The sequence below is a fragment of the Melospiza georgiana genome, chromosome 18 (genome assembly GCF_028018845.1).
Source record: "Melospiza georgiana isolate bMelGeo1 chromosome 18, bMelGeo1.pri, whole genome shotgun sequence".
Lineage (NCBI taxonomy): Eukaryota > Metazoa > Chordata > Aves > Passeriformes > Passerellidae > Melospiza > Melospiza georgiana.
Window position 1 is genome coordinate 13,495,835 of NC_080447.1, and position 27,998 is coordinate 13,523,832.

At 51.1% G+C, this 27,998-nt stretch overlaps 1 protein-coding gene across 1 annotated transcript in view; it reads right to left on the reverse strand.

The window, feature by feature from the left end:
- Nucleotides 1-313: 313 nt before the first annotated feature.
- RTN4R (reticulon 4 receptor) overlaps nucleotides 314-27,998 on the reverse strand; it is a 98,352-nt gene continuing 70,667 nt past the window's right edge. The window contains exon 2 of the mRNA XM_058037158.1: nucleotides 314-2,369. Within this exon, the coding sequence (XP_057893141.1) occupies nucleotides 943-2,369 (1,427 nt within the window). The 3' untranslated portion in view covers nucleotides 314-942. The remainder of the gene's footprint in view (nucleotides 2,370-27,998) is intronic.

Sequence of the window (27,998 nt, forward strand, 5' to 3'; positions counted from 1 at the left end):
TCCTGGGATTGTTTCTGACATTCCTCTACCCCAGCTCTGAGGGGCTGGGCCAGCATTTCCTGCTCTTCTGATCATTCTGGAACCCAGATGATGCTGGGAGGAGGTGGGACAGTTTGCAGGGAAACAGGAGCATGAGCAGGGCATGTTTCACACAACCAAACCCTTTGCTGGCACCAGTTATATGTTGCATAAGCACCCAAAAATGCCTTATTTATCACTGTGGTGTTAAACGCTCAGATCACACTCCACATCCTTTTAAATCTTCAGCTTTTCAGCTGCTCCCAGTCCTTCACCCCTCGCAGATGACAACCACTTAGGAAAAAGAAATCTTTATTTTATAGGTTTTTTTTGTATACTTGTACACAAGTAAAATAAAATGCATATCTATATATACTGCAATCTTGTGAAGGGGCAGGCAGCATTCTTTAACAAATGCTGCCCGTAAACGTGGTGTGAAGGATGGAATGGAGACGGAAAAACTGCAAGAGTCATCAACATAGGATTAAAACAGCATCAAATCCATTACCTCTGCAAATGGGAACCTGCAACATTGTTCAGTGAGATGGTGAGTTACAAACAGACTTTAGACATTCTTTTCAGAGCATTTCTTACACTTCTTTTTTTTTTTCCTGTAAATAAACCACATTTCTTTACCATCTGCTGTAGCAAAAGCTGCTTTGTGGGCAAGTGCAGTTCCGAAGACCAAAGGTATAATTCACAGGTTTCAGGACAAATAAATTATGTACATCTCAGTATTTGTCTTTTTTGTTTTGTTTTGTTTTGTTTTTGTTTGTTTGTTTGTTTTAATAAAGGCATCCAGTTAAGTTTTGTGTAACAAAGCTTTCTCAGGGTGGATGGGAGTCCTGCTTTTGTTTGCAACATTTATGGAGGTCAGCAAAAGTCGAGTATTAAAGTGTCATCAACCCAGGAAAAGAGTTAATTTTAGCAGAATAACAGTAAGCTCCACACCAAGGGGGGGATCAAAAGGCTTAGGCTGAGCTGTAACGTGGAGCTGTTCCCCTGCTGGGTCAGGCGGCACTGGGCCTTTGATCTGTTCTTTTTAGAGCAGCCCTGCCTCTTTTTGGTTGGGACTGTGGAAGGTTCAATGGGCTCTAGAAATTCGGGTCTCAACTTGGTCAAAGGAGGGTCTACAATGCTGGGGAAGGTCCCAAAGGGGGAATCGTTTATCTGCTTGTTGCTGCCGTTTTTGGAACGGTCCGTCTCCATGTACTTGGGCCTGGACATGTTCTCCTTCTCCTTGAGGTGGTTGTTGGATGAGCGGCTGCTGTGGGAGGAGGGCCCTGCCTTGCCCTTGGCCTCGTAAATGAAGGACTTGTCCATCTCTGGCTGGCAGCACTTGGAGGAGCCGTCGTGGGAGCCCAGCGGGGGCAGCCCCGTCGGGAGCTTGCCCGACCTGGTTTTGGTGCTGAAGACGCTGGTGCGGATCTGGTTGAAGGAGTCCACGCAGCTGTCCAGCTCCGAGCTCTGCAACCGCTTCAGGTCCCGCCCCGCCAGGCGAGGGGGCAGGTGGCACTCCAGCTCCGAGGAGGAGCCCTTGAACTGCTTAAACCAATTCCAGAGCGAGCGGGCCTGGCAGTCGCAGATCCACTGGTTGCCGTTGAGGCGCAGGTACTGCAGGGACACCAGGGGGGCCATGGTGTCCCCCGTGAGCACGGTCAGGTTGTTGTTGAACAGGTACAAGGTCATCACCTTCCCCAGGTCGTGGAAGGCGCGCCGGTGCACCAGGCTCACCCTGTTCTGGTGCAGCAGCAGCCGGTCCAGGTTGATCAGCCCGCGGAAGACGTTCTCCGACAGGCTCTTGATCTTGTTCCCGTGCAAAAACAGGTACGTGAGGTTGGCCAGGTCGATGAAGGTGTCGTCCAGCAGGATCTGGAGGTTATTATCCTGAAGGTAGAGGTACTGCAAGGAGAACAACCCTCGGAAAAGCCCCGTGGAGAGCTCCAGGAGCCCGCAGCGATCCAGGTGGAGGGTGTGGAGGTGCACGAGCCCCCGGAAGGTGACGGGGTTGATGGATTTCAGGTTCGTGTTGTCGCTAAGGTCCAGCTCCTCCAGCTTGGTGAGCCCGTAGAAGGCCCCGGGCTCGATGAGGCTGATGTTGTTGGAGTGGATCCACAGGATGGTCATGTTGCGGCAGGAGGTGAAGCTGGTGGCCCTCACCAGGGTGATCCGGTTGTTGTGCAGGAAGATGCGCTGGCTCTGGATGGGGATCTCCGTGGGGATGGCTGTCAGCCCCTGCTGCTGGCAGCTGATGGTGATCTTGGGTTCACTGTAGCATACGCACGCCCCGGGGCAGGACTCCACTTCTGATGGGATGTTCAAGCAAAGCACCAAAATCAGCAGTTTGCTTCCTGAGGAAGGACAGAAATAGGGTGGGGATTAGGCAGGGTCATGGAGAGCGCTTCTCCTGGCAGAGGAGTCTGAAACTCCCCCTCTGAGTGTGGCACCACCAACCACAAACAGATGCCAGGGCAGCCAGTGATTAAAATGTAGGATTAAAAATGGGATTCTGTCACTCAGCTCAAGAGCTTAAATCAATGTACACTTGCAGAGATAGATTCCCAGTGCCTCCTCTGCCCTGCACCCTCAGGAGGTGAAAGAGTGGGATCAGCGCTTTGGATTTGCACATCCAACACCAGCCCTGTTCCCAAGATCTTACCTGTGAGCAAATTCTGGGGCATTTCCCTCTGCCATGGGCACACCTGGCACAGCTCAGCCCCTGGAAAAGCACCTGGGATGTACCAGGGAACCCCAAATCCCATCCCAGCAGTGCCACCAGCTCCTCACTTTGCAGGGTCACGGAACAACTCTTCCAAACAAGCAGGTCTCCCCACACTGCTCTCAAAACATGACTGTGACTTTCCACAAATAATTTTGGACTGATTTGATCTCCTGGGAGAAATAACTGTGAGACATTCCCAGAATAACTTTCAGGTCAGACCTGCCTGGAGAAGTCTCAGGGCCAAAAGGATCCTTTCCTTCTCCTGCTCAAAACTTTAAGCCACATATTCCTCCTTCCTCTCTCCCCATATTTTTTTCCTTTGAACCTGTGCAGCCACCGAGGAAGAGGAGGAAACAGCAGGATTTTCCATTGTGCTGTTGTAGGAGAAAGTCACGTGCAAGGCTTCCTTCAGGGATCCCACCAAGTGTGCAAAGCAGGAACAGATTCCATGTGTCCCAAGCATGCTGGCAGCCCCATGGGGCTGAAAAACCCCAGAGAGGAACAATTTTATTCCTGGTGATGCCCAGCCACTTCCCCAGGAGCTGGGAATCCCAGGGAAGCATCTTGGTTCACCAAATTCCCCAGCTGGGAGCTGGGAATGAGCCTGGGGGGAGGGAGGGGATGGACAGAGCATGGTTCTCCAGAGGCACCTCGAGGGTCCCTGAAGGTCCTGCTAGAGACCTGAGGAGAGCCAGGCTGTTCCCTGCTGCTGGTGGGAAGGGAGGCAGTGCCAGCAGTGCTTTCCCAGCAATTAGCAGCCAGTAATTAGTCTGATTCCTCCAAACGGGAGATAAAATGAATGGAGAGCAGCCAGAGCAGCGGGAGGCTCCGTTTGGGAATGCCACATGTGAGCAGGGACACTGTGACTCCTTCCCAGCTCATCACAGCACCTCTGGCCAAAGGAAATGTCCTCCCCACCGCTGGGAATCTCCAGCCCCGGGCCAAGGGCAGCTTTGCTTCTCTTGTGGAAGGGTTTATCCTTTGAAAAACTCTAAATATTGTTCCAGAATGTTGACGCCTCATTACAAAGTAAGGTGGAAAAGCAGAGTGCAAAAAGCCAGACAGGAAAGCCCAGAGGAGCAGAATGAGATGAACTGGGGAGACTGGAGCCAAATCCAGCCTTGCAAATTCCAGGGGGAATCTGAAGGCAGTGGCTGCACCTCCCTTAGAGCTGGCAGGAGCTGACGTGGCCAATGAAACCATGACAAACACCAACAATAACGGATTTTAATCATACAGAAACCTCACCAAATCTTCACTGAAGGAATAACAATTGGAAAAGCCGAGGTGGGAAAGTCTCATTCCTGCAAGAACAGGCCAGAATCCCAGCTTTGGGTGTCAGTCTGGTCAGAACAATTCACCATGTGTGGTTAATAAATCTGATGTGATCCAATAGTCCAATACAGGCAGGAGACTCCCATATATCATATTCCACAAGGGAAAAAAACCCCAGCTCAGCATGCAGAGATAATTGGAGCCTGATGCTATCAGCTGCTGAGCAACCCTGCAAGGCAGAGTTTGAGTGCAGTGTTGTGACACATTTTGGCTGCCTTGTCATGTTTTGACGTGTCACGTCCCATTGCATGAAGCACAGTAAAAGGAGACAGCTGAGACTCCCTGCTGCAGCCATGGCACACCAAGAGCAGCCTCCTGGGAAATTAAAACAGTGCTGGCCACTCTCTGGCCATCCCTCTGCAGCTGATAATGAAACCCCGTGGGCAGAGAAATGGGACTTGCTGGAGCCTCCCTTGGCAGCTCTGTGATTGGGTGATGGGGCCAGGGGTGACACTGGAGTCACCTCCTCATGCAACACCTCCCAATGCAGCAAAACAGGACTGGGACGTGGGGCAGCATCCAGCTGTCCCCAGGCTGCTCCTCCCTGCCACGGCCTGGGGACAACCCAGCCACGGCCTGAGTGCATCCCACAGCCCTTAGGATGGGAAACAGCAGAGGGAATGCAAAAACCCACTGCCAACAGAAAGAAGGCACAATGACACCATCCCCGTCCCAGCTCCACCTGAGGACACGGTACATCCATGTAAATCCCTGTGTACATGGGGAGAGAGCTGCTGGCATGAGCCATGAGCATCACCCTGCCCTGTGCCAGCTGTCCCACAGCTGGGTAGGCACAGGTGACCCACAGGGTCTCCCTTCCCCTGGGGAGCTCCTGGCCAGGCAGCAGGGTCCTGCCCAGCTCCTGACTGTGCCCAGGAGGGCAGGGGCACGTCCTGCTGCCAGGTTTGGCTCCAGGAGGGCAGGGGCACATCCTGCTGCCAGGTTTGGCTCCAGGAAGGCAGGGGCACATCCTGCTGCCAGGTTTGGCTCCAGGAGGGCAGGGGCACATCCTGCTGCCAGGCTCAGCTCCAGGAGGGCAGGGGCACATCCTGCTGCCAGGTTTGGCTCCAGGAGGGCAGGGGCACATCCTGCTGCCAGGCTCGGCCCCCCTGTCCCGCCCCCATGCCCCGAGGCTGCCAGCAGCGCTGACTCAGTGGCACTGAGAGCTGCTGGGAAATTAATTACAGCAGGGCCAGGCTGTGCACTTTAATTAGGGACCTGGTGTTCATGAGCTGCTCGGATTAGCTCCTTCCAGCGAGACAGCTGCTGTCAATCATCCCCCAAAGCCTTTTTCCAGTGGCTTTCCCAGCGTGCAGCCCAGCCGTGTCACGGCTGACCCATGGCACTGCCCAGCCTGTCAGTCCCAGCCAGGACAGGGCCAGGGGGAAGGACAGGAGTGGATGAAGCCATGGGAAGCCAAGTTGACCCTTCTGTCCCCAGCCAGGCTGGGTGTGCAGTGACAGAGACCCCAGGGACCCTGCCACAGCTTTCCCTGCTCCCCCAAACCCTTCTGCAGTGACTGGTGTCCAACCAGCAGCTCTGCCTGCTCTCAGTGTGTCCCAGACCCCAGTGGACACCAAGTGCCATCAGCCACCCAGACCTTGCACAGGGATATTTTAATTTGTTTTCCTGGAGCACTGGGTTCAGCTCCGGCCCCGAGCTCCTTGCTTTTCCAGGAAACCCCCCTGCCCTGAGGCCAGAAGGACAGGAGACATTCAAGGCCAGGTTGGACGGGGCTTGGGGCAACCTGAGGTAGTGGAAGGTCTCAGGGGGTGGAACAAGATAAGCTTAAAAGTCCTTCCCAACCCAAAGCATTCCAGGGTTCTGTGATTCAGGGGTGTCAGGGAGGGGAGAGGTCAGCAGGTTCCCTGTCTGCCCATTCCCAGCTCCCAGTGGGGAACAGCATCCTCCCTTCACCTTCCAGGTAAATCCATCCTGACTGCTGGATCTGCATCATCACCAATGCATGTTGATCCTCCACCTCCACCTCCAGCTGGACCCTCCCACCTCAGCTCCCATCTCAGTGCCCATCCCTGAGGAAAAGGCTCTTGGAATGACACCTGTCCCCTCCTCTCTTAGCTGAGAAACCATCCCTCCCTCTTTCAGCAAATGATTAAAACTTAACTCGAGAGTTCCTATCAAAAGCAAAACATGAAAGAAACTCCAGAACCTGGAACCTTCAGTCCCTCCAAGACTTCGGCTTTGAGTTTAGCATTTGTTCCTCCAGAGCTTTCTTGAAAGCCAGAAAGCTCCTTCAGTGAAGCTGCAGCTTCCCCTTTGCCATTCCCGAGCGTTCTGACTCATGGAACTGGAAGCAATTAAAGTTGGGTCCATTATCTGCTCTCCGCCGCTCCCCCGGGCCATCGCCTTGTCAAACGTGGCAATTAGAAAGAAAAGGCTCCGGGGGCCTCCAACAGATGCTCTGCAAACTTTTTTCAGGAGGCCAGAGCGAGCTGCAATGCGATGCCCTTTGCAGAGCCCGGCCTCTCCCCGCTGCTCCGCTCTGCCATTGATTCGGAGATATTCTAATGTGCCTTTCCTGCAGTGCGGGGTCAATAATCATCAGAATTCTCTCCTGCTCGGACATAAAGGCAGCATTTCACAATACAAAGCCTTTTGCTGATGCACACAGCGTTTCGCCTTTGTTTATTAGCAGGGACACGCTGGAGCTGCCGAATTCCCCGCTCGGAGTGGGCATCGTTTGAAATTCCATGGGCATCGTTTGAAATTCCGTGGGCATCGTTTGAAATTCCATAGGCATTGTTTGAAAATCCATGGGCATCGTTTGAAATTCCGTGGGCAACATTTGAAATTCCACGGGCATCGTTTGAAATTCCGTGGGCATCGTTTGAAATTCCGTGGGCAACGTTTGAAATTCCGTGGGCAACGTTTGAAATTCCACGGGCATCGTTTGAAATTCCATGGGCATCGCTTGAAATTCCACGGGCATCGTTTGAAATCTTGCCCTTGGTTGCTCCTGGTGCCTCCTGCTCTGTCCCGTGCCAAAGGTGGGGCTGTGCCTGTGCCACGGGGAAGAGGGCAGCGCTTTGATGCATTTCAATGGAGGTGGATGGAGAGGTCAGTGAGGAAGGACAATCGGCTCGGAGTGGTCTGGAATTTCCTCTCTTCTGCTGCGGAGAGCATGGGGGTGAAGCTTTGCCTCCGTGAAACACCTGGGACAGGCACCAGAGTCACAGCTGTGGGGCACAGCAGGTCCTGCCACCCCAGGCAGCTGCAGCACAGCATTTGGGGCTGAAGCAGGTCCTGGGGCACCTCTGTATCTCCATGGGCATTTTGGGGTGTCAGACACCCCTCTCAGGTGGGACAGACAGCCAGGTCACTGCCGTGGGTGAGCTCTGGGGTTCTGCTGGGGATGCTCCAGGTCCAGGGGTCCCAGCTCACACCAGAACACTGGGGATGAATCCCAGCAGCCTGAAAATAGGGAGCTGATTCCCTTTTGAGCACGGCTAGAGGCCTGAGGCAGCAAGAGTGCTGCAGGCAGGATTGCTGCAGCTCCGTGTAAGACCTGTGCCAGCCCTGCCTGGAGCTGCTGGGATGGGAGCAGCAGAGGGACAGTGATTTAGGCACCTGAATCCCACCCCTGGCTTGTCCCTGATCCCACATCCTCTGGGACTGCATCCAGAGCCATTAACCTTTGGGACTGAGGAGCTTTTCCTTGCCTTTGGCAGCACAGCCCCTCCAGCACATCCTGCACAGGGTTTGAGCAGGAGAAACCCCAGCTGTGGTCAGGACTGAAAGGTCATTTCCGTAATGCATCTCAGGCAGTGCATGTGCCAGCTCCTCACTTCAGGTCTTCATCTTCCCCTCTTAAATCACACTCCCTTCATGTGGTTTCTAGATTTAATATTGCAGGGATATTTTGAAGGGAAGCAGGTAAAAACGAGTTCTATCTTGTGCAATTCTTCCACTCTATCCTCCCAAAGCTCCAGGGGGGTTTGGGCACTGGTTCTTCAGCATGGCTGGGGCTGAGCTCCACGGCTCATTCCAGGAGCTCAGGGCAGCACAGCCTTCCCTGGACAGCTCCATCCTTCCCTGGCATGTGCCAAAGCAGCTCCACTTGTGGGGCTCCCCATCCCTGCCACTGGCTCTCCCTCACTGCCAAAATTTTGGCAGCAGCCTGGCTTTAGCCTAAGAACATTTGGTCAGAGTTTTGCTTTTGGTGCTTTGCCAGCATTTCCCTGGGCAGCAGCAGGGAGAGGAAGGAGAAGGGCAGAGTGAGCACTTTGTATTTCAGCCCATTTGAATGAGAACCCAATGAGGAGCACAAAAATTAAAGTTCCTTCTGTAGCCAGAGGGTTTCCATGCTGCTCAATTCCCAAGGCTTGCTGCAAGGCACGGAGGTGTGAGAGCTGCTCAGAGAAAAGGTCACAGAACCCTTCTGAGGGAAATACCAAGGGAGTCACCAGGTCCCTGGTTAACAATAACAATTATCAATTATTACAGCCCAGCAGTGCCCTGGGAGGCCAGGGAATGGGAAAAGTCCTGATTCCAATAAAAGAAGGTGAGGAGAGCTGCAGGGAGCCAGGCCAGGGACATTTGGGCTGGGCTGAGGTGGGATCCAGGAGCAGACAGGGGTGGGAATGCAGCTCTGAATGGTGGGAGTGTTTCCCTGGCACTTTCCCCAAGCCCTGGGCAAACAGTGGCTGAGGCAGAGCTTCCCTGGCTCCCCACCACACAGAAAACCTTCTTTCCCCTCTTGGGGATTCTTCCAAGTCCCAGGTCCCTGAGGGAATGCTGCTCCAGATGTTTTTGCTGTACTCCACAGTGCAATACTTGGGGTGCAGGGTCAGCTCGGACCATGGCAGAGGTGCAGATGGATTGGGCAGAGATTTAGAGGGAATTCTGCAGAAGTTCAGATGGAAAATTTCAGAAGATCAGATGGAGTTTTGCCGAGGTTCAGAGGGATCATGGCAGAGGTTTAGATGGAATTTTCCAGGTGTTCAAATGGAAAATTACAGAGGTTCAGGTGGACAATTGCAGAGGTTCAGGTGGACAATTGCAGAGGTTCAGATGGAGTTTTGCCGAGGTTCAGATGGAGTTTTGCAGAAGTTCGGGTGAAATTTTGCAGAGGTTCAGGTGGAATTTTGGAGAGGTTCACGTGGAATTTTGGAGAGGTTCAGGTGGAATTTTGCAGAGGTTCAGATGGAGTTTTGCAGAGGTTCAGGTGGAATTTTGCAGATGTTCACGTGGAATTTTGGAGAGGTTCAGGTGGAATTTTGGAGAGGTTCAGGTGGAATTTTGCAGAGGTTCAGGTGGAATTTTGGAGAGGTTCAGATGGAATTTTGGAGAGGTTCAGGTGGAATTTTGGAGAGGTTCAGGTGGAATTTTGCAGAGGTTTAGATGGAGTTTTGCAGAGGTTCAGGTGGAATTGCAGAGATTCAGGTGGAGTTTTGCAGAGGTTCAGGAGGAGTTTTGCAGAGGTTCAGGGGGAATTTTGGAGAGGTTCAGATGGAGTTTTGCAGAGGTTCAGGTGGAATTGCAGAGGTTCAGGGGAAATTTTGCAGAGGTTCAGGTGGAGTTTTGCAGAGGTTCAGGGGGAATTTTGCAGAGGTTCAGGTGGAATTTTGCAGAGGTTCAGGAGGAGTTTTGCAGAGGTTCAGGTGGAATTTTGCAGATATTTAGATGGACTTTGCAGAGCTTTGGATGGACAATTGCAGAGATTCAGATGGAATTTTGCACAGATTTAGATGGACAGCTGCAGAGGTTTAAACAAACGTATACAGGGCTTCAGATGGACTTTTAGAGATGTCCCACAGCTTCTCTGGAAATTCCATTTTAGCACCTCCCCTCCCTTACAGGGAACAATAAATAAGGACTTGGCCAACCCACACAGGTCAAAGACGGTATTTAAAATTATTTTAATGAAATCAGGAATAATCTTTGAGGTTCTTAAGCACTGAAAACCTGACCTAGTTATTCCTATGGAGAGGCACTGGGAAATGCAATGGCTACACCAGCCCATTTTGCAGTGAGTGCTCTGCTCCTCACCTGGTGGGGCTCTCTCTGCCAGGCCCATCAGCACAAGCAGAATTTTCAGCTGTTCTCATGTCATACAAAATAAATCTGCATGGTTGCCACCTGGCCTCTTTCCATTTGTGGCACAACTGGAAGGGGAAAGCTCCTGACCTTTTAAAGGGAGAAAATGATGAGCTTAAAGTAAAGCATGGAGGATTCCTGTGGAAAAGGGCTCTTAGGTGGGTTTGGGCTTGGCACAGATCAGCCCTGCTCCTTTCTGTGCAGACACTGCAGGTCTCAGATGCTGCTGCCCACCCAAACTCCCAGTATTCCCGTTCCCTTCCCCAGAACTGGTTTCCCCAGTGCAAGCAGGAGTGTGGCCCTTGTCAGGATGTGATGAAGTCTGGAGCTGGAACACCCATGGACATGTCCAGCTCTCCTGAACACTCTCCTGATGCAAAGCCTTGTCCTGGTGCCCTCTCCAGCAGTGGGACAGCACAGCAGCAGGACAGGGAGCATGGGGGGTTTGTAGGGATTGGGCTCAGAGCAGGTGAGTTTGACTTTTGCCAGGTACCAAATTCCACAGAGGGCAGAATCTCCAGGAGGGGGACAGAGCAGGGGCCAGCTGTGCCAAAGGGACCCGAGGCTGTGGGAGCTGGATGGGAAGCAGAGAAAGCCCAAAGAGAAGGTGAAAGCACACGGCCTGGAATGTGCATTTGGAAAACTTGAGGCACCAAAAGGGGAAGGGAATGGGCAGGAAGGCAGCAGGGCAGGGAGAGATCCCTGAAGGGCTGCAGGCATCTGCTGAGCTCTCCAAATCCCACTGCATTAATCCTGGAGCGCAGCTCTGAGTGGCTGCTGTGATCCCGATCCACCTCCCTGGGCACCTGCCAGGCTGGGCCCAGCCACACTGAGCACAGGGAGACGAGGAGGAGGAGGAGAGAGGGGTCCTTCCTCACAGCCTGGCAGAACAAGAGGTTCTCCCAGAACCAGAAATTCCCACGGAATTTCTTCTATCCAACAACCTCAAAAATACCCCCAGCAAAATCATAAACACAGTCAAAACTTCCTTCTTAATCAGCCTAATCCCAATAACAATTTACATCCATTCCGGAACAGAAAGCCTCACCTCTTTCTGGGAATGAAAGCTCATCATAAGCTTCAAAAGCCCCATCAGCCTAAAAATAGACTTCTACTCTCTTACCTTCTTCCCATTGCACTATTTGTATCATGATCCATCCTACAATTGACAACACGATACATATATGTGAAGATGAATGAGTTCATCTTTAAGGTGTCTTCCCACCCAAACCATCCCAGGGTTACATGAACTGTCACAGCTGCACTTTCTCCAAGTGACAGCCACCAATGGCCATGGTATTGTCACAGTTGTCACAGGATTATGGGATGGTCTGGCTGGGAAGGGACCTTAAATCCCATCCCATCCCACCCCTGCCATGGCAGGGACACCTCCCACTGTCCCAGGATGCTCCCAGCCCCAGTGTCCAGCCTGGCCTTGGGCACTGCCAGGGATCCAGGGGCAGCCCCAGCTGCTCTGGGCACCCTGTGCCAGGGCCTGCCCACCCTCCCATGGAAGGATTTTTTCCCCAGATCTGTCCCTGTCATGCTGCCTTTTCCCAAGAGTCTCATGGCCAAAACCCACACCCAGCCCAGTAAAGCCAAACCCAGCAGAGCCAAACCCCAAGAACGAGACCAGAAAACCTGTTCCTGGTTCCAACTCTCTGCTGAGGGCACCCTAAATCATCCCAGTCCTCACTGCCATCCTCTCCAGCTGGGATGCATCCAGCACACTGCACGAGCAGGATCATGTGTGATCCTGCCACCCTTCCATCCCCACGCTGGGAAGAATGAAGTGACAAAATATTCACTGTGAATCACAAGCAGCTCCTCCAGAATTCGGGATTATCTGTGCCATTTCTGTAAAAAATCAGGGACAAACAGGTGTCCAGAGGAAGGAAATGCAGGTTCCTGAGATGATTAAGGTCTCCCATGGGGCACAGAGTACCTCTTCCAAACCTTCTCAGGAAGAAGGAGAGGTTCCTGCAGCTCCAAAGCTGGCGTTGGTGGCTGCTCTGTGTGTGAGTGACTCAGGGATGGGAGAGGTGAAGCTCCAGATGGAATTTACACCTGCTCCCCCCCAGCCATCTGGGACTGCACCCCCTGCCAGCTGCAAATCCCACCCCCACAGCTTCTGGAAGAGCCCCTTGCCCAAGGCAGCATTTTCCTTGGTTTTCCTCTCAAATAACATTATCTCAGTTTTTGCTTGCAGCCTCAGCATCTGCATCATGTGGAGTGCAGGGATGAAGCTCAGGAAAGAGCCTAGAAGGGAAAGTTGTTCCAAACGTCCCCCACGGCCTCAGTTTGGTCGTGTGTGGATGCAGACTGAGCAAACAGCCCCAGGCAGGACAGGGAGGGGGAGAACATTCCAACCCAACCTTGGACACAGCCAGCTCCCTGAGAACAGTGGAACAAGCACGGGAGAGAGCAGATACAGGGCACTGGAGAGCAGATTTCTCCTCCCTGCTCACAACTTGTTGCTCCCCTTGCTGGGCCTGGAGGACCAGAGCTCTCCAGATATCCTCAGGTTTGTCACCTGGAGCAGGGGAGGAGCAGAGCTGGGATCTGTGAGGTCTCCACCTCAACATGGCCTTCAGCAGGTTCAGGACATCCCTGATCCTCCCTGGGATACCCAGCCCCTCCAGCCTGGCCACACTCCCCTTCTCCCTTCTATTGTATTTGTGTTCCCTTCAGGGGAGGGAGGGGAGGAAAGGAAAGAAAGGAAGGAAAGGAAAGAAAGGAAGGAAAGGAAAGAAAGGAAAGAAAGGAAGGAAAGGAAGGAAAGGAAGGAAAGGAAGGAAAGGAAGGAAAGGAAGGAAGGAAGGAAGGAAGGAAGGAAGGAAGGAAGGAAGGAAGGAAGGAAGGAAGGAAGGAAGGAAGGAAGGAAGGAAGGAAGGAAGGAAGGAAGGAAGGAAGGAAGGAAGGAAGGAAGGAAGGAAGGAAGGAAGGAAGGAAGGAAGGAAGGAAGGAAGGAAGGAAGGAAGGAAGGAAGGAAGGAAGGAAGGAAGGAAGGAAGGAAGGAAGGAAGGAAGGAAGGATGCATCTGACTCCATGTTCTCAGAAGGCTAATTTATTATTTTATGATACTATATTATATTAAAGAATGCTATACTAAACTATACTGCAGAATACAGAAGGGATACTTAGTGCTAAAAAGATAGTAATGTAAACTCCTGACTCTTTCCAGAGTCCTGACACAGCTTGGCCTCAATTGGCCAAAGAGTGGAAACAACTCACAGCAGAATCCAATGGAACAATCACCTGTGGGTAAACAATCTCCAAACACATTCCACACCAGCACAACACAGGAGAAGCAAATGAGATAATTATTGTATTCCTTTTCTCTGAGGCTTCTCAGCTTCCCAGGAGAAAAATCCTGGGTGAAGGGATTTTTCAGAGAAAATGTGAATGCCACACCCTCCTTACCCCTTTCTCCCAGCATCTCTCCCAGCTCCTGGCACACATCCCTGGCTCGTCCTTTCATTCCCAGATCAAACTGGGACTGGTTTTGGTAAGTCTCAGCCACCCTCCTCAGGTGAGGAGCACGACACCCACACCTCTAGAAATAAACATATTGCTCTGAAATGCGCCAAGCTGAGCAAGGACACAACAGGCTGCTAATTACACAGCTCCCTGTTTTCCTGGGAATCAGGATGTGAGCAATGGGGAAAGGATCCCAGCAGGGTTTGAGCCCCTGGTGCTGGGCTGAGCTGCCCTCACCTCACACCCACCCTGAGATCCCACAGATCTCTTCCACCAGAAATTCACACCAGACTTCCATGCCCAAAGTCCTTTGCCCAAGGTCTCATTGCAGGCAGAGAAATGACAGCTCCCTCCTGCTTTTCCCTCCAGGTGGATAAATCTCCTGTTCCACTGCAGCCTCCCCTGTTCCCTGTGTCCATCCATTTCCCCACGGCAGGGCATTAAGTGTCCATAATAACCTGCTCTCCAATGGGGCCTTCAATCAGTTTTTGGCCCTGCAGCTCCCAGGTGCCAGAGATGCCCCCATTCCCTGCTCCCAGGTGAGCACCTGCTGGATTTCAATCCCCTTTTTCCTGCTGTCCCTCTCCCAGGCAGCTGCAGTTGCTCTGCATTGGAGCCCTGCCTTCAGCTTTATCCATCAGGGCAAAATCCCAGCCAGCTGCCAACTGCACAGACAGCAATTTATAGATATGTTCAGGATCATTCATGAAAACAGGGAAATACAGCAGGGTGGAAGCTGAACCCTGCAAAGCTCCTGTGCAAGCAGCTTGTTCGGCACTGATCCTCCACCAACAATCGCATTTTGAGGGCTTTAAGCTGCCTGTTTCTTAATCCATTTAACAACTGCCCATTGATTCCAGAGACAGGATATTCCCCATCATGGAAATCGAGCTCCTGACATAAATCTGAATTTGTAATGATAATCCAGCTCCATGAGCAGAGGCTGGGGAGGTTTGTGCACATCTCATCCACCAGGACATCGGTCCAAGCCTGGGGCTTGCTGACATCGAGGTGATGCCATCAATAAATAATTGTGACAGCAATACCTTCAAAAACAACATCAGAGAGAGAAAAAAAGGAGACAACAGGGTTTAGAAAATAATTCTGGGAAATATAGCAGTGGAAATTATTGGTGTTTCATGGAATGGTAGAATCAATCAGGTTGGAAAAGCCCTCTAAGTTTTCCAAGTCCAAGTGTCAACCCAGTGCTGTTGAACCACAGGGATTTGGTTCCCAAGTGCCATGGGGACACGTCTCTGGAGCACTCCCAGGGATGGTGACTCCCTGGACAGCCTGGTCCAGTGCTTTTCCAGGTATTTTTCCAGTGCTTTTCCAGGTATTTTTATCTGGATTTCTGTGCCTTTGATCCTTAGCTCTGTTAACATCTCCTCTTCCTCCACAGCACAGCTCCTGAGCTGAGCAGCCTCTCCTCACCTCTGGGGCTTTCACACTTGCTGCTTCCAACCTTCCCTGGCCTTCCCCGCCTCTAGGAGTCCTCTTGTTTTCAGGTTTATAAGGAATTAGAGCCAGGATCTTGTCAGCAAGTTCTGGCCATGTTCCCACCCACACACCTGAGGAAGGGCTGGAGCATCCATCCCTGCGGGATTATTGTCCATAAACCATCCCTGTGGTTATTGTCCATAAACCATCCTGGAGGATGGGCTCTCATGCCAGCTGGACATCCCTCTCCACGGTTGTTGGAGCATTCAGGATCAATGCAGAGGAAAGAAAAGATTTCCTTGAATAAACAGGATTTTCTCCTTCCCATGGGAGCTGTTTGTCCCCAGAACTGGGTGTTCTTGTCACCCCTCCAGCCCTGGCAGGGCCCCCTGTCCTTCCCCTGCCACCCCAGGCTCACAGGCTCAGCCTGGCCCTGAGCTCAGCCCCTGGGGCTCATTCCTCAATTGTCACCATGATATTTCCTGAAAAATCCCTTTGCCAGGATTTCCTCTCCTGGGATGATGAGAAGCCTCAGCTTCTCCCTGTTTTGCTGCTTTGGAATGTGGTTTGGAGAATTGTTTACTCAGCAGGGGAATTGATTTAATTAATGACCAATCACAGTCCAGCTGTGTCGGGACTCTGGTCAGCCATGAGTTTTTATTATTCATTCTTGTCCAGCCTTCTGATGTCTCCTTTCTCTTTCTTTAGTGTAGTTTTAGTATAGCATATGATAGATATGATATTATATGATAATATTGTAATATTATATAATAATATAATATGTAAACATATAATATTTATATATAATATAATATAATATAATATAATATAATATAATATAATATAATATAATATAATATAATATAATATAATATAATATAATATAATATAATATAATATAATATAATATAATATAATATAATATAATATAATATAATATAATATAACAAAATAATAAATCAGCCTTTTGAGAACTTGGAGTCAAATTCTCATCTCTCACTTCATCCTGGGGATCCTCACAACACCACACTCAATTGAAAGAACCAAACCACCATTGAAGACAATCGCCATCCCATAGCCAGGCCCTGCAAGTGTCCAGGACAGAGAATTCCCACCCTCCAGAGCCCTTCTGCAGCAATAGGGCTCCCTTCCCATAAATGCCTGTTAATATTTCATGGGACTAAGTGAATTTCTTTCCATTTCATTTGCCATCTTTGTTTAATTCACCTCCTGCAGCACGAAGGGGAGGCCAATGACCAACTGCTGATGTGGGGGAAATATGAATAATCTCGTCAAAGGAATGAAGTCAAGTGAAAAAAAGGAAGAAATTGGTCAAATTATGAATAGAATTTACAGCAGAATCACAGAAAGCTCAAACCTGCAGGAGCAATAACATCAGGCACCCAAATAGCACCTCATGGGTAATACATTCATTTCCAAGCAGAATATCCCATCTCTTCCAGCTGGAAAAGCCTCAGCCCAGCATATTCACAAGGGGTTTTGTGGGGGATTTCTCATATTATGCAAGTCAAGGAAAAAGAAGAGTAAATCTTGTGGGTTTGAAGACAGAAAAAAAAAAAAAAAAAACCAAAAAACATCTCCTCATGTTCTCCTGCTCTATTTTTTCCTGGCAAAGTGAAAGCCAGCTCTCCTTTCCCTGGGGAAATGATTTGTGCAGCTTCTGACAGGAGCAAGGACAAGGAGCACAAACCCTGCTGGCTCCAGCTGGAGCTCTCCAGACATCCTTCCCAAAGTGTTCCTGTGCCAGCCTTGCTTCCAGCCCTGCTCAGCATTCCCACCTCTCAACCCAAAGCTCCACTAAAAGTGTCCAGCAAATCCCCCCCAGCCTCATAGGGGGCACCATGGGACCTCTCACAGGAAAAGCAGGAACGCTTTGGATGGAAGCTGGAATTGCAAATTGTCACTACTCCTGATGCCTCTGTCTCTGCCTTCCCTCCCTGGAGGACTTTTTCAGAGCAAACTCAGCCAATCTCCCCTCAGCTCCAGAGCCCAAATCCCAAATCACTGCTGGTGGAAATGGTTCCTCCCAGGACGTGATGCTGCTGGTTCTGCCTTACCACACGTGATCTCTTCCTTCCTGCTCTCCTCTTTAGCTATAATTTGGGGTGACACCCCCTTGCACAGCCCTTTTTATGGGAACACAGCCCAAACCCTGTTCCCCTGTGCACAGCCTGCTCAGACCCACACGGGGCTCTGCAGGAGGGTGACAGCAAATCAGGGTGACAGAGGAACCAGGGACAAATCCTGCTCTGTTCTGTGCATGTCCTGGCCTGATCCCACAGAGTGGGGACCAAGGGAGGGGATTCTGTCCCTCTGTCCCACCCAGGTGAGACCCCACCTGCAGAGCTGCCCCAGCCCTGGGCCCAGCACAGGAGGGACCTGGAGCTGCTGGAGAGAGCCCAGAGGAGGCACCAGAGATGCTGCAAGGGCTGGAGCCAGGCTGGGAGAGAGAGCTGGGGGTGCTCACCTGGAGAGGAGAAGGCTCCAGGCAGAGCTCAGAGCCCCTGGCAGGGCCTGAAGGGGCTCCAGGAGAGCTGGAGAGGGGCTGGGGACAAGGGATGGAGGGACAGGACACAGGGAATGGCTCCCAGTGCCAGAGGGCAGGGATGGATGGGATATTGGGAATTGGGAATTGTTCCCTGGCAGGGTGGGCAGGCCCTGGCACAGGGTGCCCATCCTGGATCCCTGGCAGTGCCCAAGGCCAGGCTGGACACTGGGGCTGGGAGCAGCCTGGGACAGTGGGAGGTGTCCCTGCCATGGCAGGGGTGGCACTGGATGGCATTTAAAAGGTTCCTTCCAGCCCAGACTGTTCTGTGGCTCCATGAGTGAAGCAGCAGCAGTGACCTGTCCTTGGGACAAGGGGGCCTCTGGCAGTGGCAAATGTCCCCAAATGTCCCCAGGAGCTGCCAGAACCTGAACTGCAGCTGCCACTGCCTCTCTCCAAGTCATCCCAGCTCCCTGGGAAGTTTAGGTGTGAAATTTAGATGAAATCCCAGGCATTTTTCTGGCTGTGAATTCTCTTGGTGCACATTTCCATCCCCAGGTGCTGGTGGAGCACTCAGGCTCTGCTTGGCCAGCTGGGCATGGAGAGGCTTGCAGAGGTGTCCTGGGCTGTGCCACCATTCCTTAACCATTCCTAAGGAGGACAAGGGAGGGAGATCTCTTTGTTTTGTCCTTCCAGAGCCTGGCCTGAGGGACAGCCCTGCACCCTCACCCCACAGCCAGGACCACACCATGCTCAGGACCAGCAGCTCCTTCCTGACAGCTCTGCTGGAATGGGGGACCACTGCTCTGTTCCTCTTGTATTAAGGATGGATGGATGAAGTGACAGAAATTCTTATGTTTTTAGAATGTAAAATGTTGGGTTTATTAGATATTGCACATTTTTTAATAGATAGTCCTGACAAAGCTGGACTTGACTGGTTCTTAATTAATACTTCTTATACTACTGGTTAATTAGGAATAACACTTTTTTTGTATGCATCTTACAAATAAACAACACGTTTAAAACACTAGCTGTAAAGATTAAGGATTGTTTTCATTTTTTCTCTGAACTATCTCAAAAGTTTTGTTATAGATGGATAATGAGATGATTGGCTCTCACAATTAAGGGATGACTATTGTGTGAATATTAAGGAAAGCTTTATTGATGTGTAGTTATGTTATTGTAGTTTGGCTGTCCTCTGTTCTCCCCATCGTTCCCTTTCCCCCCTGTATTGCTGTCCAGGACAGGTACAAAGAAGCTGCACAGGTGTCCCTTGCATGGGGCAGGTGGGAATGGAAAAGCTTGGGGGTGCTCAGGGGGTGCAGCATGGCAACACCTGAGCTCCAATGCAGTTACAAAGCAGTCTGCACTAATAAATGGCACAGAAGTACTGAGTGACAGACCTTGGGAGGGGCCAGGGCCGGCTGATGCAGCCCCCAGGGTTATAAAACACTGAGCATCCAGCTTGAAGATGAACTGGCCATGTGGTACCCACAAGGGCAGCTCTCATCACTGCAGCTTTTTCCTTATGCAGCCCTTTGTTGTATTTTTGTTAAGGTTTAATAAACCTCTTTAAATGTTCAAAGTGAGCAGTTTTCTCTCACAGTTCCCACAGCAATGCCTGGGGAAGTTTATCTCACTCTTTCTGTGGCCAGACCATCAGCACCCATCCTGGTCCACATCACCCCATGGAGGAATCCCTGCTCTGCCTGGGAGAGCCACCCCAGGGTTCAGTGGTGATGGATGGAGAGGAGGACACGAGCTGGGACAGGCCACCAGGGCCTTAGAACTCTCCTTAATGAGAGTTCTAATGAGAAGGGCAGGAAATGTGGGGATGCAGAAATGACAGGGAGGGCTGTGGCAAGAGCTGGCAGATTGTTCTAGGCTGGAGAACTGCTCCTTGTGGGGAAAATGAGCCTCCTTCCAGCTCATCAGGAAGGGGAAGGCTGCAGATAAGAGAGCTGTGTGTGAGGAGCTGCCAGGAGCTGGGAGGTGATGCCTGATAATGAGAGAGGGAAGAGCTGGGGACTGGAAGGGAATATTTGCTCTGAGCTTGTGTTGCCAAATGTGACTCCTTGCCTGGGGCTCCTGCAGCTGATCAGAAAGAATCCAATTGTTATTGATCCCTGCTCCAGCCGCTCTTAGGGGCTGATGTTCCTCCTCAACCACAACAGCAAGAAAATCAGAGAAAGGGGGACAGAAAGAGCTTTGTCCACAGGGGAACCTGGAGCAGCACAGGTGGAAATGTCCTAATTGTATGTCCAAAGAGCTGGAGGATCCTGGAAATACAGGATGGAGCAGGATGGGACAGTGAATTAACTGAGCTGGAGGAGAAGGAACTCCAGGACTTTCAGGGAAGGGAAGGGAAGGGAAGGGAAGGGAAGGGAAGGGAAGGGAAGGGAAGGGAAGGGAAGGGAAGGGAAGGGAAGGGGAAGGGGAAGGGGAAGGGGAAGGGGAAGGGGAAGGGGAAGGGGAAGGGGAAGGGGAAGGGGAAGGGGAAGGGGAAGGGAAGGGGAAGGGAAGGGAAGGGAAGGGAAGGGAAGGGAAGAGAAGGGAAGAGAAGAGAAGAGAAGAGAAGAGAAGAGAAGAGAAGAGAAGAGAAGAGAAGAGAAGAGAAGAGAAGAGAAGAGAAGAGAAGAGAAGAGAAGAGAAGAGAAGAGAAGAGAAGAGAAGAGAAGAGAAGAGAAGAGAAGAGAAGAGAAGAGAAGAGAAGAGAAGAGAAGAGAAGAGAAGAGTTGTGTGACCTCTCCAGTTCTAATTTCCCTCCTAACTGAGCTGTGCCATGACAGGGAAGCCCGTGTGGGATGGTACCACATGGACACAGCAAAGGCACACCAGGACAACCCCTGGCAGCTTGCAAAGAGCTGGGAAACAAAAAAATCCCAGGAAATTATGGGCAAAATAGTCCCAGCTTGAAGTCTGTGTCACAATGGGACTCAGCAAGTGGCAGTGCCCAAGGCCAGGCTGGCACTGGGGCTTGGAGCAGCCTGAGACAGAGGAAGGTTCCCTGCCATGGCAGGGGTGGAATTCCGTGATCTGAAAGGTCCCTTCCCACCCAGAACATTCTGGGATTCCGGGATTTGCCTGTAAAATCATCCCTCAGACCAGCACAACACCAAGGTCAGCATTGTTTGGCCTTTTTGTCATCGCTATCCAAGGGAAAGGAAGGAAAGGACGTTTGGTGCTCCACAAAAAGAAATATTTCAGGAGAAAAAGCTTGGGGAAAAGGGGACAACAAATTGTCACCTTTCTAAGGCAGAAATGTGGGCAGAGTGTGTCTGTCCCAAGTTCTGCTCTACCCAGAGTCAGAACTTCCCTGGAATGCTCCAGCTGAAACCAGCTGCAGTCCAAGTGCTCTCTGCAGTGAAAGACTGAATGACTTAAACCCTTTCCCAAAGGCAGGGACTTCAAACAAGAGGGAGAAGATATTCAAGACAAATGTGGAAGTCTGACTACTTAAAACAGCTCCTGAAGAGCAGAGAGGAGGCAATAAAGCAAGCTTTGAGAGAAAGAAAAAAAAAAAAAAAAAGGTGTTAAGGCTTGAGAGCAGCATTAATGCACAAAATCAAAGCAATTTCTCTAAGCTGTCAAAATAATCCCTGGATGTTGGGAGGAGCAGCCCCACAATTGGAGAGGGAAGGGATCCCTCCTGCCCGGGGGTGGGAATTCAACCATTGCTGACAATCACAATAGAAGCAAAGCCCATGGCTGAGTGGCATTTACAGGAGACTGAGAAGAAAATCTAAATGAGAAAGAGAGAATTGAAAAGCCCTGGCAAGCAGGGACACAAAAGGTTTCTGTTGAGATGCTTGTAAGCCTTGGTGCATCTCAGACGTGCAGAAATTAATAAATCAGTGGTGTAGGGCTCTGATTAAAAAAATAAACCCATATATAAATAAGAGGCTGTCAGCTCCCAGCACTTGTTTGAATACACTTTGTGTCACCACCGATCAGATCTCACCCAGCACGAGCAGCTCAGCACCACAGTGAAGTTAAAGACAAAAGGCAGGAAATCTGCATTTGTGACATGTGAGCTTTTTATAAACCCCCAATGTGAGAGGTGAAACCCGCCAGGGTGAGAGGGACAGAGCAAAGGGCCAGGTTTGGGCTGGGATGGAGCTCCTGGAGCTGAGCCAGGGCCTGTCTGTCCCTGTCTGTCTGTCCCTGTGTCCCCCAGTCTGTCCCTGTCTGTCTGTCCGTGTGTCCCCCAGTCTGTCCCTGTCTGTGTGTCCCTGTGTCCCCAGTCTGTCCCTGTCTGTGTGTCCCCCAGTCTGTCCCTGTCTGTGTGTCCCTGTCTGTGTGTCCCTGTGTGTCCCCCAGTGTGTCCCTGTCTGTGTGTCCGTGTGTCCCCCAGTGTGTCCCTGTCTGTCTGTGTGTCCCTGTGTCCCCCAGTCTGTCCGTGTCTGTGTGTCCCCCAGTCTGTCCCTGTCTGTGTGTCCCTGTGTCCCTGTCTGTGTGTCCATGTGTCCCCCAGTCTGTCCCTGTCTGTGTGTCCCTGTGTCCCTGTCTGTGTGTCCCTGTGTCCCCCAGTCTGTCCCTGTCTGTGTGTCCGTGTGTCCCCCAGTCTGTCCCTGTGTCCCCCAGTCTGTCCCTGTCTGTGTGTCCCCCAGTCTGTCCCTGTCTGTCTGTCCCTGTGTCCCCAGTCTGTCCCTGTCTGTGTGTCCCCCAGTCTGTCCCTGTCTGTCTGTCCCTGTGTCCCCAGTCTGTCTCTGTGTGCAGGCTCAGGGCAGCCCCAGGCTCTGCTCCAGGCCCAGCCATGGCCCCAGAGCCACGGGCAGGGCCTGAGCCCAGGAGCTGCCCCTGCCCAGGAGGCAGAACTGCTGCCCTGGGCAGTGCCAGCCCTGAGCAGAGCCCAGAGAGGCTCTGGGGGCTCCTGGCTGGGGCCATGGCAGAGCTGTGAGCACACCCTGCAGTGCCCTGGGCTTGGCATGGCCCCAGGGAGCACCAGGGGACACCAGGGACCCTCTGGGCTCCCTCCAGCCTCACCCACCCTGGGACCCTGTAACTGATTTTGGAGATGCTGACAATGTTTGGCACTTTAAAGGACTTTGATGGAGCAGAGGGTCCCACCTGCTTCCCAGGGAGTGGGACACCATTGGAAGGGCACAGCCCCACCTCTGCCTCGTCTGCATTTTCCTGCCCACCCGAGGTGTGGAGCTGGAGTCCAGGATGGGTTTTCCATCCCTCCCCCTGTCCCTGGGACTGTCTGGAATGACAGCAAGGGGAGGGAAGGGGCCACAGCTCTGAGATCATTACCAGCATTTGCATGAAGGCCCAGCCTTTAAAGGGATGGTGGGAGCTGACCTTCACTGCAGTCCCTGCCCCGGTGTCCCCCGGAGGAGGCACAAACAGTGTGACATTTCAGAGCACGGCCTCTGTGGCCACTCTGACATTACAGGCAGAGAAAACAACTTCAGACTAGAGGGAAGTGTGAAAAATGCCTATTTATCATTGACTTTTCACAAATATTAAAATGAATATTATATGTGTTGTGTTTGAAAATGATGATGTATTAATTCTCTTAAGTAGTGTGTTAAATACAGTTTTCGGTTATAACAAAATGTTAAAATAGAAACTATGCTATGTAAGATGCTTTATTTAAAGAGAGGACTCAGACTGAGATAGCAGCCACAGGACACCTGAATCTTTCAGAAAAAGAGAATTTATTGCTCCATTATCAGGAGAAATGAACTTCTTCCTGCCTTGCTCAGCCCTGGGGACCCCGTCAGGATTAGGAGGAAGAAGCTGACAATGCCCAGACAGAATCCTGTGTTTGAATGGAATTTATGCATCATGGATGAGCTGTATGAATATGCAACAGGCTGTTGCTTTTAAGGGTTAATCCTCTGTTAACGTGGGTCCTTTTTCGGGATAATTTTGCCCAGAAAGAGGTACCTGGACTGTCCATAACTCTTTGTTTCTGTTGTGTCATATTGTCCTAATTCAAATTGTTCACATTTTTATTACTCTAATTATATTGCTATTTTTATAACCATTTTATTATCATTAAACTTTTAAAGTTTGAAAAACAAGTGATTGGCGTTTTTGACAGGAAGTTTGCATCAGCTGCAGACACCTGGGCTGGAGAGAGGTGCCAGGGCTGGTGCCAGCCCAGTGCCAGCCCCAGGCTGGGCTGCCAGGGCTGGGGAATGTGGGTGTTGACAGAGAGAGAAAGCCAGATAAACCTTCCCTGCCTTTGGGAAAGGGTTTAAGTCATTCAGTCTTTCACTGCAGAGAGCACTTGGACTGCAGCTGGTTTCAGCTGGAGCATTCCAGGGAAGTTCTGACTCTGGGTAGAGCAGAACTTGGGACAGACACACTCTGCCCACATTTCTGCCTTAGAAAGGTGACATTTTGTTGTCCCCTTTACCCCAAGCTTTTTCTCCTGAAATATTTCTTTTTGTGGAGCACCAAATTCCTATCCTTCCTTTCCCTTGGATAGGGATGACAAAAAGGAGGCCAAAGAAGCAATAACAGGCTGCCGTGTGGTGCTGTGCTGGTCTGAGGGATGATTTTACAGGCAAATCCCAGAATCCCAGAATGTTCTGGGTGGGAAGGGACCTTTCAGATCATGGAATTCCATCCCTGTTATGGCAGGGAACCTTCTTCTGTCCCAGGCACTGCTCCAAGCCCCAGTGCCCAACCTGGCCCAGGAATTGTCCTGTGGAATTTTGAGAAAGCTCAGAGAAAGAATTAAAACAATCTTGCAGCTGGTCTTTTGAACAGTTGTTTCTCATAAGATGTTTACCAAAGGTGTCTCCTTAATTAGCCAGTGGTGTGTGGGGTGTTGATTAAATGACCAATCAGGAAAGGAGTACGAAAAGGAACTGGTTTCTCATAAACTCAGATTATCCTTCTGAGAGACCCAGGGCGTGTGTGTCACCTTCACTCCTGTTCCTGGTCAGCAGTGCCAGGGGAGGGGCTGAGCTGGGCACTGCCAAGCACAGCACAAACAGCCCCAGATGCTGCTGGGCTCCATCCCCAGACAAAAATGAAGGTGTAAATGGAGGGAGTCCGGCTTATGAAGAGATCTGAACATTTCAGACACTGTTAACAGCAGCACAGGACAGATGCTAGGAAAATGGGAAGGTGTCGCAGACATTTTTTCACAGAAATCCTTTCTTTCAGATTTCTGTGTCTTCTGGAAGGCAGAGGCCTCATAAGAGAATGTAAACAATTGTTATCAGCTGCTGTGAAATGCAATGGGATGCACCTGATTGGCTCATGTTTCTATGTTTATAATTAAGGGCCAATCACAAAGCGCAAGCTAGGGACAGAGACCCTGGACACAACTTTGTTATAGAATTCTTTCTTTCCTATTCTTAGCTAGCAGCTCTACAACTTCTCTCTTTATTCTATTTAGTATAGTCATAATGTATTATATATGATATATCAATAAATCCAGCCTTCTGATCAAGAAACAAGATTCTCGTCTCTCTCTCACCTCCAGCGACCCATTCAGGACGCTGTAATAGGAAGGTGAATTAAAAGGGTGGAAAGCAAAGCCCTTGGGTATGTGAGAGTCTGTTCGAAATATCCATCTGCCTCACGATTGTCATTGGGGGACCAGTGAAGAGAAGACCCCCCTGTCTAAAATCTCTGGCTCTGAAGGAAAAAGGCACATGCCAACAAGTCCCCGAGATCTGAGAGCATTGCTAAGTTATTGTTTTCACAGGTGTGTTTGCTGTATGCTACACTGAGCCCAGTGAGAAGGGGGCACCATGCCCCGTTTGCAGCAACAGCCTTGGGAGCTGTCCCACCTCTCGTCCTGCCTGGACTTCTCCTGAGTTTCAGGTGGTCTCCCACAGAAGACCCTCACCTGTTTCACAGCCACCATGACAGACAGACTGGGATGTAAGGAGCCTCTCCATCAAGGACTGAGACATGGAACCCCCATGTGCAAAGGCCCCTCTGCTCCTCCCAAGAACTGGAACTGAGACCCCCAGCCCGGGGCAGGTGTGTGGGGAGGCAAGCTGACCGAAGCGAGATGGTTGTTGCAGGTGTGAGCATTGGACCACGAAAACAATGGCTCTTGCTTACTGGCAAACATGGACTGTGTATACCCTTTCCAAATACCATTCTTTCCCCCTGAAGATATAAAAAACTACCTTTGATTTGGTTGCAAAATTAATTTGCCCCCTTTACCCCATGGAAAAAGAGTCTAATTGGGGTCCAGATGAACTGCACCTCTGAGATCTCCCCAATGTAACAGGCGGATCCTCGACTGGACTGGACCAAAGGACTTTGTCTCTACGTTTGGTGGCTATACCCCCTCTTTCTCTCTCTCTTTTCTCTCTCTTTCTCTATCTTTTTCTCTCCCTTAATCCCTCTATCACATTTTGCTGTGGTCACTCAATAAAGGTGCATTTGTTTTGATTATTACTGCAAACCCCCTGTGCCGTGTCAGGTTTTTGCACTTTGAGATCAATCCATTCGTAAGGATGGATTGTGGCAGTGTAAATCACGATTTTTTAACAATCAAGCCCTTCTTGGACGATCAGCTGCAGCTCTGGCCCAGCACCACAGCTCTGCACACACACTCTCACACACTCCCACAGCTGCTGGGTGAGAAGAGCCATCCCTCAGGTGCTCTCCAAGGCACACAAATCCTGGGAGCAGAGCTGTCAGACCCCACGGGCAGGTTAAAAATCACCAGTTTCTTCAAAAGACAGCCCCTACACCAATTCACAGTGATAATGTTGATGCAGGAGCATTACAGCATGAGGAGAGGTTCCTGGTGTCCTGTGACGCTCTGTGTCCACCTGCACTGCCCAGGCAATCCCCGAGCTCAAAGCCATGCCTGTGCATCTCTGAGCATCTCAGGGCTTGGTGGGAGGCTCCAGAGAAAGGGAGGGCACTGAGCATGGACCTGTCCAGCTCTCAGCCACATCCAAGGGGATCTGAGAGCACCAAATGGGCTGGGTCAGCAGCCTTGTCAAGGAGGACTGGAAATTGAAACAGTTCTGCCATGACAAATACAACCAGAGCTTGCAGCAAATGAGGCAGGAGATGAACCTGAGAGCAGGACAGGGAGCAGAAGGAGAAGGTTTATTCCAGGCCCTGCTCTGAGGACTGTTCCTGTATCTGACATGACACAGCTGGGAATTAAAAACCAGAAATGCTCCGCTGAGAAGGGCAGGGAAAAGGTTCCTTCCCCTCCTGCATGCTCCTGCTGTGCTCTGCTTGCTCCCTCGGGATCCCTGCCCTGCTGGATGCATCTGGAATGGGCAGGAAGAGCTGCAGATCAGCACTTCCCTCCCTTCTCCCTTCCCACCTCTCCATCTCTTGGGGTGGCTGCTGGACCACGGATCTGCAGCTTCTGCCTTGGCTCCCCCATTCTGAGCCCGATGTCAATCTCAGGAAGGTGTCACCCATCACCAAGCTGTCACCAGTTCTTTGGAGTTCACATTCTCTGCTCAGCCCTGGCCCACCTGGAGCGCTGCTCCAGCCCTGGGCCCAACAGCAGGAGGGTTCCGAGCCCTGGAGCCAGTGCAGAGGAGGCACCAGGGATGCTGCAAGGGCTGGAGCCAGGCTGGGAGAGCTGGGGGTGCTCACCTGGAGAGGAGGAGGCTCCAGGGAGAGCTCAGAGCCCCTTGCAGGGCCTAGGAGCTGGGTTTGGTTGGGTGACCATGACCAGGTTTGGGCACCCAAGAGGGCACACTCAGTGTGGAAAAATAAGAATTACTTCAGTGAAGTTCCAGGCCCTGGAGAGAACGAGGTCACTGAGGGTTTCTCACGCCCAGACATTTTTTTCCTGACAGCTGCCACTCAGCTCTGCCCTCCCACTGCTCCTGCAGCCTCTCCCTGTGCTGAACTCCAGTTCCTGCTCCCCTTTCTGCACCCCAAAACTGCCCCAGCCTGCCAGAAACCCACAGCTGGCTGCAGGTATGGTATCCTGGGGGACAGGTGACATTTATCACTACTTGTCAGAACTCAGCACATCCCTCTGGGTGTCTAGAGTTGCCAGGACCCCTGCCAGGGGGCTCAGAGACCCTGGCACACAGCCCAGAACACCTGTGGGTTTGATTATGACCCGTGGAGGAAATTCCCAGCTTTGTATGAAGACCTGAAAGCCACAGAAGTTTAAGCAGCGTAACAATAAAATTATCACTAGGTGAAAAAGTAGATTTTGGGGTTTTTAGAACAGGGGTTTTGGGGACAAGATGGAGGGACTTGGGTGTGTCCAGCCTTTCTTCTTCTCTACCTCCATCTTCTGCAGTGATGTTGGCACTTTGGGATTGGTTTAGAGTAGAAGCTCACTGTCTAACACAGGTGATAGGTGTTGGGAAGCAATTGTAAACATGTTATACATAGTTTGTGGTATAAAGAGATAACACTGCCCTGGGGCAGGCAGAGTGCCTCTGGCTGTCCTGCTGAGGGGACCTTGGCTGGACAGGAGAAAAATTTTTCTAGATAAGGTACAATGAACAACTCTGAGAC